We start from the raw sequence: 15,911 nt of genomic DNA on the forward strand, positions 1-15,911 counted from the left end.
GTAGCGAGTGGGAATAAATGGATCCTTTTCTGGTTGTCTGCCAGTGACTAGTGGTGGTTCGCAGGGGTCAGTGTTGGGACTGCTTCTTTATATGCTGGTTATTAATGATTTAGATGATGGAATAGATGGCTTTGTTGCCAAGTTTACGGGTGATACAAAGATTGGTGGAGAGGCAGGTAGTGTTGAGGAAACAGGAAAGCTGCAGAAGGACTTGGACATATAAGGAGAACGGGCAAGGGAGTGGGAAATAAATACAATGTTGGAAAATGCATGCACTTCGGTAGAAAAAGTAAATGTGCAAACTATTTCTAAACAGGGAGAAAATCCAAAAAGCTGAGATGCAAAGGGACTTAGGAGTCCTTGTGCAGAACATCCTAAAGGTTAACTTTCAGGTTTAGTCAGTGGTGAGGAAGGTAAATGCAATGTTAGCATTCCTTTCAAGAGGTCTAGAACACAAGAGCTGGCATGTGATGCTGAGGCTTTATAAGGCACTGGTGAGACCTCACCTGGAGTACTGTGAACAGCTTTGAGCTCCTCATCTAAGAAAAGATGTGCTGGCATTGGAGAGGGTTCAGAGGAGGTTCACAAGGATGATTCCGGGAATGAAAGGGTTATCTTAAGAGGAATGTCTGATTGTTCTGGGTTCTGGAATTTAGAAGGATGAGGAAGGATCTCATTGAAATATTTCAAATGTTGAAAGTTCCAGACAGAGTAAATGTGGAAAGGATGTTTCCCATGGTGGGAGAGTCTAGGACAAGAGGGTACAGCCTCACGATAGAGGGGCATCCATTTAAAACAGAGATGCAGAGAAATTTCTTTAGACAGAGGGTGGTGAATTTGTGGAATTTATTACTACAGGCAGCTGAGGAGGCCAAGTATTTAACGCAGATATTGTTAGGTTCTTGATTGGACATGGCATCAAATGTTACGAGGAGAAGGCTGGGGAGTGGGGCTGAAGAGGGGAAAAAAATCTGCCATGATTCAATGGCACAGCAGACTTGACGGGCCAAATGGCCTATTTCTGTTCCTATACCTTATGGTCTTAAAACACTTATTCAGTTTGTCTGCCACTTCCTTGTCCCCCATTACTACCTCTCCAGCATCATTTTACAGTGGTCCAATATCCACTCTTGCCTCTCTTTTATTCTTTATATATCTGAAAAACTTTTGCTATCTTCGATATTATTTCAACTTTTCTCTCCTTCTGATTCTTCTAGCTACCTTTGGCTGGTTTTTATAAATTCCCCAATTCTCTATCTTGCCACTAATTTTTGCTATATTATATGCCCTCCCTTGTCCTTTTATACTATCTCTTGTCAGGCACAGTTGCATCATCCGAACTAAGAATTTCCACCTTTCAAGAAACAAACCCTTGTGCTTGCTTTTCTAATGGTCTTGTTAGCCCATTGTTTACTGACTTCTCTACTTGTAATCCCTTGCTAGCCCATTGTTTTGTAATTTCTCCACTTGTAATCCCAAACCACGTCAATCCTCCACCCTTCATAAACTCATAGCACATAGAACATTACATCACAGTACAGGCCCTTTGGCCCACAATGTTGTGATAACCTTTTAAGTTATTCTGAGATCAATCTAACCCTTCCCTCCTACATAGCCCTCCATTTTTCTATCATCCATGTGCCTATCTAAAAGTCTCTTAAATATAATTGCCTCTATCATCATCCCCAGTAGGGCATTTCATGCATCCACCACTTTCTGTGTGAAAAACATACCTGACATTCACTCCAGATCGGTAATTATTGATCATTTTAATCTTCCTACCAATATGGTCAATCTGGCACTTAATTGACCTGTTAATCATTTGACAATTATTGGTGCATTGTGCAGGTACATGGATGCCATGCTCTTGATTGATGACCAGCTGGCCGAATTTTATGTCATCCCCAAAAGTAGATATCAAGTTTTTGATTGCTGAGTCACGAAGATAAGCTGTGTACCCCTAATACACCAGCACCTACAGTCCATCCTTTACCCCTCTCCATGCCGACTGTCCTCCCAGCAGTTAGCTACCCATGAATTCTGCATTCGTTATTCTACTACGGGTCTCTCACGGAGGCCTGTGGAAAATTTACATTACCTTCACTACACCACCATTGTCTACATTCGTATATTTAAACTAGAGGTTGATGAGCTCTTGATTAGTCAAGGCATCAAAGGTTACAGGGAGAGGGCAGGAGAATAGATTTGAGGGGAATAATAAATCAGACATGATGAGATGGCAGAGAGGATTCAATGGGCAAAATGGCCTAACTTTGCCCCTGTGTCTTATGGTTATAGTACTCTCTCCTCAAAATGACGGAGACAGAGGCGGAGTTAAAATGGTGCTAAACAGCAACTTCTTTGCTTGCATCTTTGGAAACAGCTCTATTTCCATCTTTAATATCTTTATTTTTCCCTTTCTGGATTCTTTTGAAGACCCTGACCTGGAGTTACACACTGACTTCAGTTCTTTGCGGGAATGCAACCCGTTCTCGGGGTTTCAGGACTGGCCGTTGTTCAGCATGCCAAGGGGTTGACCTGAGAGGCGGCCTAGTGTTTGGAAGCCTGCGATCTCGGGGCTCTGGAGACAGACAGATCGAGGGTCAGTGTTGCAGCAGGAGACTCGTGTGTTGTCGGGGAGGCCGGAAAATCTTTCACTGTGGGCCCGAAAACCTGAGAACTTTGCGATCTTTGGGCACAGAACTTGTAAAAAGCGACGAAACGGGCTTTTTAACATCATAAACCAGCGGGTTGTTGTTATGTCTCCCGCTCGCTGTGAAAGTGGGGGACACCTCCCTCTCCCTTAGTTAGGAGAGAGAGAATCTGTGGGTTGCTGAATGCTGGATGAAATGCGATAGTCTTTGGTGTAACTGCAAGGTCTGTGTCTTTGCTATCGTTTAGCTCGGTAGCGGGTGAGATTTTTGTTTTGCCAGTGGGGGGAAGGGGGGATTGTTGCTTGCCGCTGCTTACGCACAGAAGTGGGGAGCTGGTGGGGGGAACCTTGGAGTTCTCACTTTTAACTGTCGTTCATTCTTTAGGGCATTTCTCTGTTTTTTGTGGATGTTTTGTAAAGAAAAAGCATTTCAGGATGTATATTGTATACATTTCTCTGACATTAAATTGAACCTTTGAACCTTTGAAATATGTACTGTTGGTGAAACAAAACATTCCATTTCAAATAGAATAGAAAATATACAAATCATGTATGAACTCAGTAACACATAGTTCATAAGAAGAGTAACTATACACAGACTGAAATCTTACCCAAATAAATGCAGGGAAGGTGGTTCTGTTTGGCGATCTCCTGCGCTCGAACATGTTTCTTCACGGTGATCGGATAGTATGACCCTCCCTTCACTGTCGCATCATTGGCAACTATCAAACATTCAACCCTGTAAATAACACATGTGGTTCAGAACCAACACTGAAAAGCACAAGACCATATAATGGTGCTAGAAAGTTTGTGAAACCTGTAGAATTTTCTCTATTTCTGCATTAGTAAGACCTAAAATGTGCCAAGATCTTTCCATATGTCCTAAAACTAGATAAAGAGAACCCAATTAAAAAAATAACACAAAAACATTGTACTTGTTCAGTTATCTATTGAGAAAAATGATCCAAGATTCCATGTATGTGTTGGAAAAAGTATGTAAACCTTTGTTTTCAGTAACCGATGTGACCCCCTTGTACAGCAATAACTTCAACCAATTGAGGCCTCACCTTGAATATTGTGAACAGTTCACAGCACCTTATTTAAGAAAAGATGCGCTGGCTGCTTGTTAAGCAGCCTCATGTGTGGCACTTTATCATATGCCTTCTGAAAATCCAAGTTAATGACATCCACTGTCTCTCCTTTGTCCACCCTGCTGTTACTTCCTCGAAGAACTCTTAACAGATTTGTCAAGCAAGATTTCCCTTCACAGAAACCATGCTGACTTGAACTTACTTTATCATTAGTCTCCAAGTACCCTGAAACCTCATCCTTAATAATAGACTCCAACACTTTCCCAACCACTGAGGTTAGGCTAACTGGCCTACAATTTCCTTCCTTTTACCTACCTCCTTTCTTAAAGACTAGAGTGACATTTGCAATCTTCCAATCCATAGGGATCATGCCAGAATCAAGTGATTCTTGAAAGATCATGACCATTGCATCCATTATCTCTTCAGCAACCTCTCTTCAGAATTCTGGGATGTAGTCCATCTACAGGTGCTTGTTAAGCAGCCTCATGTGTGGCACTTTATCATATGCCTTCTGAAAATCCAAATTAATGACATCCACCTTAAGACCTTTGAGTTTGCCTAGCACATTTTCCTTTGTAATAACAAGGGCACTCACTCCTGCTCCCTGACACTCACTGACCTCTAGCACACTGCTAGTGTCTTCCACAGTGAAGGCAGATGCAAAGTACTCATTTTTATTATTGGGTAGTTGTGCTCATATCGCAACTTCTCCCTTCTTATAGCTTTTTTAGTTGCCTTTTGTTGGATTTTAAAAGCTTCCCAATCATCCAACTTCCCACTCACTTTTGCTACCTTATAGACCCTTTCCTTGGCTTTTATGCAGTTCTTAACTTTCCATTTTTCAGCCATAGTTGCCTACCCCTGCAATTTGAGAACTTCCTCTTCTGTGGGACATATCTATCCAGTGCCTTGTGAACTATTCCCAGAAACTTCAGCCATCTCTGCTCTGCCGTCATCCCCGTCAGTATCCTCCTCCAATCCACCTGGGCGAGGTCTTTTCTTATGCCTCTGTAATTCCCTTTATCCCATTGCAATACTGATACATGTGACTTATGTTTCTCCTTCTCAAATTGCAATATGAGTTCAATTATATTATGATCACTGCCTCCTAAGGGTTCCTTGACATTAAGCTCCCTAATAAGATCTGGGTTATTACACAACACCCAATCTAAGATAGCCTTTCCCTGAGTAGGCTCAAGCACAAGCTGCTCTAAAGAGCCATCTCTTAAGCATTCACCAAATTCCCTCTCTTGCGATCTGACACCAACCTGATTTTCCCAATCCCCTTGCATATTGAAGTCCCCCATTACAATTGTGTCATTACCCTTATTACATGCCTTTTCCAACTCCCTTTGAAATCTCAACACCACAACTTGGTTGTTATTTGGAGGCCTATATATGATTCCCATAATGTTTTTTTTTACCCTTGCAGATTCTTAAGTCCACCTACAAAGATTCAACATTATCTGACCCCATGTCACCTCTTTATAAAGATGGAATTCCATCTCTTATCAACAGAGCCACACCACTGCCTATGCCTTCCTGCCTGTCCTTTCAATACAAAGCATATCCTTTGATGTTAAGCTCCAATCTATGTCCTTCTTTCAGCCATGACTCAGTGATGCCCACAACATCATACCGACAAATCTCTAATTGCACAAGTTTGTTCACCTTATTTCAAATGCTACACACATTTAAATACAGCAGCTTCAGTCCTGTGTTCTTTGCCCTTTTGAATTTTGCCCCTTGGTACAATTTAACTCTTTGGTCTGTCTGCATTTGTACACAATCATTGGCTGGTCCTTCCTTACCTTCATGTTACACCCGTCATCTACTTGTAAACCTGCTGGCTCACCTTCAGCTCTATCATACCGGTTTCCATCCTCCTGCCATATTAGCTTAAACCACTCTCAACAACTCTAGTAAACATGCCCACAAGAATATTGGTCCCCCTCAGATTCAAGTGCAACCCATCCCTTTTGCACAGGTCCCACCTGTCCCAGAAGGGGTCCCAATTATCCAGAAATCTGTATCCCTTCCCACTGCTCCAATTCTTCGGCCACGCATTTATCTGTCACCTCATTCTATTCCCATCCTCACTGTCACAGTGACACAGGCAGCAATCTCGAATTTACTACCTTTGAGGTCCTGCTTCTCAGCTTCCTTCCTAATGCCCTGTATTCTTTTTTCAGAACCTCCTCCCTTTTTCGACCTATGTCATTGGTACCAATATGTACCACGACCTCTGACTGCTCACCCTTTTCAGGATATGTGTCAGGGCCGTTGTTATTTATGTTACATATCAAAGATTTGAATGACATAATTGATGGAATTATGGATAAATTTACATATGATATGAAAATAAGTGGAGAGGCAGGTAGTGTTGGGGAACCATAGAGTCTGCAGAAAGACTTACTGAATTGAATTGAATTGACTGTACTTCTTATCTCCTTCACATACATGAGAATTAAAAATCGTTCTGTTATGTCTCCATCTAAATGTGCAATGCGCAATCATAGTAATTTATAATAAATAGAACAGTCAATGTAATATGGAGTACACTCAAATCTGCGTGAGTTCATCAGTCTGGTGGCCTGGTGGAAGAAGCTGTCCCGGAGCCCGTTGGTCCTGGCTTTATGCTGCGGTACCATTTCCCGGATGGTAGCAGCTGGAATAGATTGTGGTTGGGATGGCTTGGGTCTCCAGTAATCCTTCGGGCCCTTTTTACACACCTGCCCTTGTAAATGTCCTGAATCATGGGAAGTTCACAACTACAGATTAGGAGAATGGGCAAAGAAGTGGCAGATGGAATGCAGTGTTGGGAAGTGTGTGGTCATGCACTTTGGGAGAAATAAAAAGGTGGACTATTTTCTAAATGGAGAGAAATTCAAAAATCCAAGGAGCAAAGCAACCTGGGAGTCCTTGTACAAGATGCCCTAAAGATTAATTTGCAGGTTGAGTCTGCCATGAGGAAGTCAAATGCATTTGAGAGGATTAGGAAGTAATGTTGAGGCTTTAAAAGGCACTGGTGAAGCCTCACTTGGAAAATAATGAGTTTTTGACCCAGAAATGTTCACTAGAATTATTCCTGTTACGAAAAGATTAACGTATGAGGACTGATTGATAGCTCTGGGTCTGTTTTCACTGGATTTCAGAAGAATGAAGAGGGAACTTATAGAACATTGAAAGGCATTGATAAGAGTGGACGTGGAGAGGATGTTTCCTATGATAGGCGAGTTTAAGACCAGAGGGCACAGCCTCAGAATAGAGGCAACAGAGATGTGGTGGAATTTCTTTTTAGCAGAGTGCAGTGAATCTGTGGAATTTGTTGCTTGATGGGCCAAAGGGCCTACTTCTGCTCCTAATATCTTATGGTTTTATGGTCTTAAATATGCTCAATGACCTGGCTTCCACAGCCCTATGTATTATTGAATTCTACAAATTCACCACTTTGTGGCTACAGAAATTCCTTCTCATCTCTGTTGTAAATGGACATTCCTCCATTCTGAGGCTGTGCTCTCTGGTCCAATACTGATCCATTATGGGAAACATCCTCTCCACATCCACTCTGTCTAGGCCTTTCAATATTCAAATGGTTTCAAAGAGATCCTACCCTAGCTTTCAATGAGATCTTCCCTCATTCTTCTAAACTCCAACCAGTACAGGCCCAGAGCCATCAAATGCTCCTCATATGTTAACCCGTACATTCCCGGAATCATTCTTGTGAACCTCCTCTGGACTCTCTCCAACATCAGCACACCTTTTCTTAGATAAGCGACATAAAACTGCTCACAATACTCAAAGCACAGTCTGACCAATGCCTTATAAATTCTCAACGTCACATTCTTGCTATTATATTCCTGTCTTCTTAAAATGAATGCTAACATTGCATTTGCCTTCCTTACACAAACTCAACCTGCATGTTAAGCTTCAGGGAATCCTGCACAAGAACTCCCAAGTCCCTTTGCACCTCTGATTTTTGAATTTTCTCTCTGTTTAGAAAATAGTCTACGCCTTTATACTGCGTCCCGTGTTCCTGGTGCTCCTTCCATATATTGGCGAGACCCGACACAGGCTGGGAGACCATTTCGCTGAACACCTACGCTCTGTCTGCCAGAGAAAGCAGGATCTCCCAGTGGCCATACATTTTAATTCCACATCCCATTCCCATTCCCATTCTGACATGTCTATCCACGGCCTCCTCCACTGTAAAGATGAAGCCACACTCAGGTTGGAGGAACAACACCTTATATTCCGTCTGGGTAGCCTCCAACCTGATGGCATGAACATTGACTTCTCGAACTTCCACTAATGCCACTCCTCCCCTTCCCATCCCATCCCTTATTTAGTTATTTTTTTAATTTTTTAAATTTCTTTCCCTCTTTTTTTCTCTCTCTCTCTTTTTCCTCCTTCTGCCCCTCTCACTATAACTCCTTGCCTACTCTCCACCCTCTGGGCTCTCCTCCCCCCCCTTCTCTTTCTCCCCAGGCTTCCCGTCCCATGATCCTCACCCTTCTCCAGCCTGGTATTCCTTTTGCCAATCAACTTTCCAGCTCTTAGATCCACCCCTCCCCTCCTGTCTTCTCCTATCATTTTGGATCTCCCCCTCCCTCTCCCACTTTCAAATCTCTTACTATCTCTTCTTTCAGTTAGTCCTGACGAAGGGTCCCGGCCCGAAACGTCGACTGTACCTCTTCTGATAGATGCTGCCTGGCCTGCTGCGTTCACCAGCAGTTTTTGTGTGTATTGCTTGAATTTCCAGCATCTGCAGATTTCCTCGTGTCTACATCTTTATTCGTTTGACCAAAATGCATGACCATACACTTCCCAACACTTTACTCCATCTAACACTCCTGTGCCCATTCTCCCAATCTGTCCAGTCCTTCTGCAGACTGCCTGCTTCCTCGACCCCACCTGTCTATGATCGTCTGCAAAAGTGACCACAAAGCCGTCAATTCCATCATCCATATTGTTGACATGTAACACGAAAAGATTGGGTTCCAGTACCAGCCCCGGTTGTCACAAGTAGCCAATCAGAAAAGGCACTCTTTATTCTGACTCTTTGCTTCCTGCCGATGTCAATCAATGCTTGCATCGTTCCTGTAATACCATGCGCTGTAAACATTTGAAGCAGCCTCCTGTTTGGCACCTTGTTAAAAGCTTTTTCAAAATGCAAAACACAAGAAATTCTGCAGGAAATCTAAGGTAAAACTTAAAAATGCTGGAGGAACTCAGTAGGTCAGGCAGCATACAGGTGTCCCCCCTTTTTCGAACGTTCACTTTACTGATGTTCGCTCAGAAGGTCAGGCAGTATACATGGAAATTACCAAACAGTTGACATTTTGGTTCAAGACCCTTCTTCAGGACCTGCTGAGTTCCTCCAGCACCTTGTGTGTGTTACACCCAAAAATTCACCTGTCAAAACACACCTTCTCCCATTCTTTCTCCATCTACCTCGATACTTCAAATTTTCTCTCATTTCCTTCCCATATCCCCTTAACTTCCCTCTCGCTTTATCCATGAGATCCACTCTCTGTTCCGCGGACCATATTCACACTCAACCACCCCCTCGAATCTGCCTTCTAGGGACAACAGACACAGGAGGCTCTTCAAAATCTAAAACCTGCTGCTGGAAATCTGAAATAGAAACACTGACAATAGGATATGTTCTGCGGTGTGCAGAACAAGGGAAAAAATCATACAACCGTCAATTGAAAATATTCTTCCAGACAGGAGGAAATCTTAACTTCCCAAAGTAACATCCAGCTTTCCTACATCCCCACCTCAGATAGCACCACAGTCAAAAATAGTTTACTCAGCAATTACAGCTATGGTCATGTCTAGCAAAACACCCACAGTAAATCACCCTGAATCTCACAGTAAATCACTTAGTCTCATGTCCCCTACATTAAATTACCACGACACTCACAGTAAATCACCCAGTTTCACAATCCCCCAAAGTAAATCATCCAGGCTCCCACAGTAAATCACCCAGCCTCACGTCCCCACAGTAAATCACCACGACACTCACAGTAAGTCACCCAATCTCACAGTCCTTCACAGCCAGTCACCACGAGACTCACAGTAAATCACACAATCTCACAGTCCCCCGCAGAAAATCACGACTCGCACAGTAAATCACCCAGTCTTACGTCCCCCACAGTAAATCACCGCGAGACTCACAGTAAATCACACAATCTCACTGTCCCCCACAGTAAATCATCCAGATTCCCACAGTAAATCACCCAGTCTCACAGTCCTCCACAGTAAATCACCACGAGACTCACAGTAAATCATCAAATCTCACAGTCTTCCATAGTAAATCACCACGACACTCACAGTAAATCACACAGTCTCACAGTCCCCCACAGTAAATTATCCAGACTCCCACAGTAAATCACCTGGTCCCACAGTCCTCCACAGTAAATCACCACGAGTCTCACAGTAAATCACCCAGACTCTCACAGTAAATCACCCAGACACTCACAGTAAATCATTCAGACTCACAGTAAATCACCCAGACTCTCACAGTAAATCACCCAGACTCTCACAGTAAATCACCCGGACACTCGCAGTATTTCACCCAGACTCTCGCAGTATTTCACCCAGACTCTCATAGCACCCCACAGTAATTCACCCAAACTGTGATAGTACCCCATAGTAAATCAAGTCCAGCACTGTCAACAACAGGAATTCTGCAGATGCTGGAAATTCAAGCAACACACATCAAAGTTGCTGGTGAACGCAGCAGGCCAGGCAGTATCTCCAGGAAGAGGTACAGTCGACGTTTCAGAAGGGTCTCGGCCTGAAACGTCGATTGTACCTCTTCCTAGAGATGCTGCCTGGCCTGCCGCGTTCACCAGCAACTTTGATGTGTATTGCCAGCACTGTCAATGGACTTTTTTAACAAGCCATCAAAGACGTTGAAATAGAACTATGCAGGAAAGATGTCCTTAATTTCTACAGATTTAAAAACTGTCATAACTGGAGCCTGGGGAACTTAATGGCCCTTTGGTGTGAGAAAATCCAATATAACAATTTGATATTTCCTGCCATCTGGGAGATTGATAGGTATTGTCTGGTTTTGCAGATTTACCGGCTTACATACAATAGGAGTCCAAGTCTTCCCTTACGCAAGCACTTATCCTTGGAATGATTTGTCAAGTTTCCACAGAAAAGCACCATTTACACTGGATTAGAGACCAATGACTGCCAGGGAGAGTCCACAGATTTCTGTCCAATTGAGAGGATAAGTGCAGACATCCCACCCTTCAAAAACTCATTTCAGGGAGGTAGCACCATCAATTTGCGGGAGATTCCTGGAACTTCCGGGAGAGGTGGAATGTCTGCAATAGCGTAGCTCCTTAGCAGCTAGCCAGCTAGTTTAAATAACGTTAGCTATGCTAATGAACGAATGACACCTGTTAAACTCACCTCAACATGTCTTTTACAGTCTTAACCCACCATGGGCAATAGAAAAGTCACTGTTGCAAACAGTGCAGCGAGCAACACTGTCATTATTTTTGACCCCTATTAGGCAGGGGTACACTTTAGTGTAGTCTGGGGTGACGTACGTTTTATTTTTTCTTCTTTTGGAACACCCTGCCACTCTGACATTTTATGGAACTCTCTCGCTCTTGCTCTTGCTCTCTCGCTTGTGGTCGCTCTCTCTCGCGCTTGCTTTCTCACTCTCTCGCTCGTGGTCGCTCTCTCTCACTCTTGCTCTTGCTCTCTCGCTCTCTCTCGCTCTTGCTGTTGCTCTCTCGCTCGTGGTCGCTCTCTCTCGCGCTTGCTCTCTCGCTTGTGGTCGCTCTCTCTCGCTCTTGCTCTCTCGCTCGTGGTCGCTCTCTCTCGCGCTTGCTCTTGCTCTCTCGCTCGTGGTCGCTCTCTCTCGCGCTTGCTCTCTCGCTCGTGGTCGCTCTCTCTCGCTCTTGTTCTCTCGCTCGTGGTCGCTCTCTCTCGCGCTTGCTCTTGCTCTCTCGCTCGTGGTCGCTCTCTCTCACTCTTGCTCTTGCTCTCTCGCTCTCTCTCGCTCTTGCTGTTGCTCTCTCGCTCGTGGTCGCTCTCTCTCACTCTTGCTCTTGCTCTCTCGCTCTTGCTGTTGCTCTCTCGCTCGTGGTCGCTCTCTCTCGCGCTTGCTTTCTTGCTCTCACTCACTCGCACTTGCTCTCTCTCGCTCTTGCTTTCTTGCTCTTGCACTCGCTCTCTCGCGCGCTCTCTCACACTCACTCTCAAAAAAATCAATTTCTGGGACATTGTATATAATTTGTGGGCATCAGGGAGCCACTATTAATTTGCAGGAGACTCCTGGAACTTCCGGGAGGGGTGGGATGTCTGTAAGTGACAACTTGCACTTGTGACAGGAGGATTTCCAAACAAAATGTGTACTATATCACAGAAAAAGATATTCGGAAATCTGGTCAAAAATACAGTTTGAGTATTATGAAGGACAGATGGAGAAGTGATGGAGAGGTTTACAGAAGGAAACTCAAAATGAAAGCAGCAGTAAACAGGCTGACAAAGGAGCATTAAAATCAGAATGTCCAAGAGGACTGAATGAGGTGGGTGCAGATATCGAGATGGCTTACAAAGACTACAGAAGCAAAGACACCATTGGACATTTAGATAGCATACAGTGACTGCATATGTTGGTCAAAAGGGTTCAGTCACTTGGCATTCAAGATGGGAAAGTACCGTAGATTTGTGGAAGAAACCGGAGAGTGGTAGTAGATAGTTGCCTCTCTAACTGGAGGCCTGTGACTAGTGAAGTACCACAGGGATTGGTGCTGGGTCTTCTGTTGTTTGTCATTTATATCAATGATCTGGATGATAATGTAGTAAACTGGATTAGCAAATTTGCAGATGACACCGAGATTAGGTGTGTAGTGGATATCAAAGCTTGCAGTGGGATCTGGACAAGCTGAAAAAAAGGATTCAAGATGGCAGATAGAATTTAATTCAGATAAGTGTGAGGTATTGCACTTCGGGAGAACCAATCAGGATAAGTCTTACACAGTGAATGGTCGGGAACTGAGAATGTGGTAAAACAAAGGGATCTGGGGTACAGGTACATAATTTATTTAAAGAGGTGGTACAGGTACTGTAGATAAGATTAAAGAGAGCTTTTGGTACATTGGCCTGCATAAATCTATGTATTGAGTCCAGGAATTGGGATGTTATGTTGAAATTGCATAAGATGTCACTGAGGCCTAACCTGGAGTATTCTGTATGGACCTCAAGTAAAACTATGAAACTGAGGCCCGTATGAAACTCAGCTTCTAAATGGGCCATGATAAATTTACCATTTTAATGGAATATTACTAAAATATACATCATTCTATTGGAATGCTGAATGAAATGAATGAGAAAATATGTAAATACAGCAACTAAACAGCTTACGTACGTGTGTGTGGGTGTGTGAGTGGGTGGGGGGGGGTGTGGGGTGTGTGTGTGGGTGGGTGGGGGTGTGTGTGTGTGGGTGGCGGTGTGGGGGTGTGTGTGTGTGTGTGGGTGTGCGGGGGGGTGGGCTATGTGTGTGTGTGTGGGGGGGTGTGGGTGTGTGTGGGGGGGGTGTGGGGGCATGGGTGTGTGTGTCTGTGTGCCCCCTTCTTGCTCTTCTCAGCCTCTTCTTCAGCTCCTTTCTTGCTACCCTATATTCCTCAATAGACCCATCTGATCCTTGCTTCCTAAACCTCATGTATGCTGCCTTCTTCCACCTGACTAGACTTTCCACCTCGCTTGTCACCCATGGTTCCTTCACCCTACCATTCTTTATCTTCCTCACCGGGACAAATTTATCCCTAACATCCTGCAAGAGATCTCTAAACATCAACCACACGTCCATTGTACATTTCCCTGCAAAAACATCATCCCACAATGTTGTGCTGATCTTGTTGCCAGTTTGTACTAAATGTCTGATGTTCTAGCCTTATAGCCTCATAATTTGCCCTTCCCCAATTAAAAATTTTCCTGTCCTCTCTGATTCTATCCTTTTCCATGATAATGCTAAAGGCCAGGGAGCGGTGGTCACTGTCCCCCAGATGCTCACCGACTGAGAGATCTGTGACCTGACCCGGTTCATAACCAAGTACTAGATCTAGTATGGCAATCCCCCTAGTCGGCCTGTCCACATACTGTGACAGGAATCTGTCCTGGACACACTTAACAAACTCTGCCCCATCTAAACCCTTGGAACTAATCAGGTGCCAATCAATATTAGAGAAGTTAAAAGTCACCCATGATAACAACCCTGTTATTTTTGCACCTTTCCAAAATCTGCCTCCCAATCTGCTCCTCTGTATCTCTGCTGCTACCAGGGGGCCTATAGAGAGAATGAGGGGGTTCTCACTGAAACTTATCGAATATTGAATTTTGCAACTTATCAAATATTGAATTTTGAAAGGCCCAAATAGAGTGGAAGTGGAGAGGAGGTTATCTTATAGTGGGGGAGTTTAGGACCAGAGTGCACAGCCTCAGAACAGGGGGACGTCCTCTTAGCCAGAGGATGGTGAATTTATGGAATCCACTGCCTTGGACAGCTATGGAGGCCAAATCATTAGGTACGTTTAAAGCCAAATCATTCGGTACATTTAAAGCTGAAGTTGATAGGTTCCTGATTAGTCAGGTGTCAAATTTTACAGGGACCAGGCAAGAGAATGGGGTTGAGGGGGATAATAAATCAGCCATGATGGAATGGAGTGCAACTAGATGGGCTAAGTGGCCTAATTCTGCTCCTGATTCAGGGTCTCACATAAGAACATAAGAAATAGGAGCAGGAGTCGGCCATCTGCCCCGTCAAGCCTGCTCCGCCATTCAATAAGATCATGGCTGATCTGGCCATGAACTCAGCTCCACCTACCTGCCTTTTTCCCCATAATTCTTAATTCCCCTACTTTGCAAAAAACTATCCAACCTTGTCTTAAATATATTTACTGAGGTAGCCTCCACAGCTTCATTGTGCAGAGAATTCCACAGATTCACCACTCTCTGGGAAAAGCAGTTCCTCTTCACCTCCATCCTAAATCTACTCCCCCAAATCTTGAGGCTATGTCCCCTAGTTCTAGTCTAACCTACCAGTGGAAACAACTTTCCTGCCTCTGTCTTATCTATCCCTTTCATAATTTTATGCTTCTACCAGATCTCTTATTCTTCTGAATTCCAGCGAGTCCAGTTCCAGGCAACTCAATCTCTCCTCATAGTCTAACCCCTTCATCTCTGGAATCAACCTGGTGAACCTCCTCTGCACCACCTCCAAAGCCGGTATATCCTTCCTCAAGTAAGGAGAACAGATCTGCACACAGTACTCCAGTTGCGGCCTCACCATTACCTGTACTGTTGTAGTATAGCCTCTGCTCTTAAAATCAATCCCTCTAGCAATGAAGACCAACATTCCATTTGCCTTCTTGATAGCCTGCTGCACCTGCAAACCAACCTTCTGTGATTCATGCACAAGCCCTGCCAAGTCCCTCTGCGCAGCAGCATGCTGTAATATTTTACTATTTAAATAATAACCTACTCTTTCATTTTCCCTTCAAAAGTGGATGACCTCGCATTTACCAACATTGTACTCCACCTGCCAGACCCTTGCCCACTCACTTGACCTATCTATATCTCTGCAGATTCTCCGTATCTTCTGTACTAGTTGCTTTTCCACTCAATTTACTATCATCAGCAAACTTATATACACTAAATTCAGTCCCCTCTTCCAGATTGTTAATGCAAATCGTGAAGAGCTGCAACCCCTGTGGCACAGTGCTCACCACTGATTGCCAACCAGAGTAACACCCATGTGTCCCAACTCTCTGCTTTCTATTAGTTAACCAATCCTCTATCCTTGCTAATACCTCACCTCCAACTCTTAGCATCCTTATTTTATGGATTAGGCTTTTACGTGGCACCTTGTTGAACACCTTCTGGAAATCCAAGTAAATAACGTCCATCTGTACCCCTCTATCCACTGTGCTTGTTATATCCTCAAAGAACTCTAGTAAGTTTGTCAAACAGGACCTGCCTTTGCTGAATCCATGCTGCGTCTCCCAGGTGATCCATTTCTTTCCAGATGCCTTGCTATTTCTTCTTTAATGTTAGCTTCGAGCATTTTCCCAACTACAGATGTTAAACTAGCTGGCCTATAGTTACTTGCCTTTGCCTAAATCCTTTTTTGAACA

General features: G+C 43.9%; 1 protein-coding gene across 1 annotated transcript in view; it reads right to left on the minus strand.

The window, feature by feature from the left end:
* mccc2 (methylcrotonyl-CoA carboxylase subunit 2) overlaps positions 1-15,911 on the minus strand; it is a 122,152-nt gene that overhangs the window by 85,797 nt on the left and 20,444 nt on the right. Inside the window, exon 5 of the mRNA XM_063069259.1 lies at positions 3,265-3,392. Coding sequence (XP_062925329.1) covers positions 3,265-3,392 — 128 coding nt within the window. The remainder of the gene's footprint in view (positions 1-3,264; positions 3,393-15,911) is intronic.

The sequence above is a fragment of the Mobula hypostoma genome, chromosome 16 (genome assembly GCF_963921235.1).
Source record: "Mobula hypostoma chromosome 16, sMobHyp1.1, whole genome shotgun sequence".
Lineage (NCBI taxonomy): Eukaryota > Metazoa > Chordata > Chondrichthyes > Myliobatiformes > Myliobatidae > Mobula > Mobula hypostoma.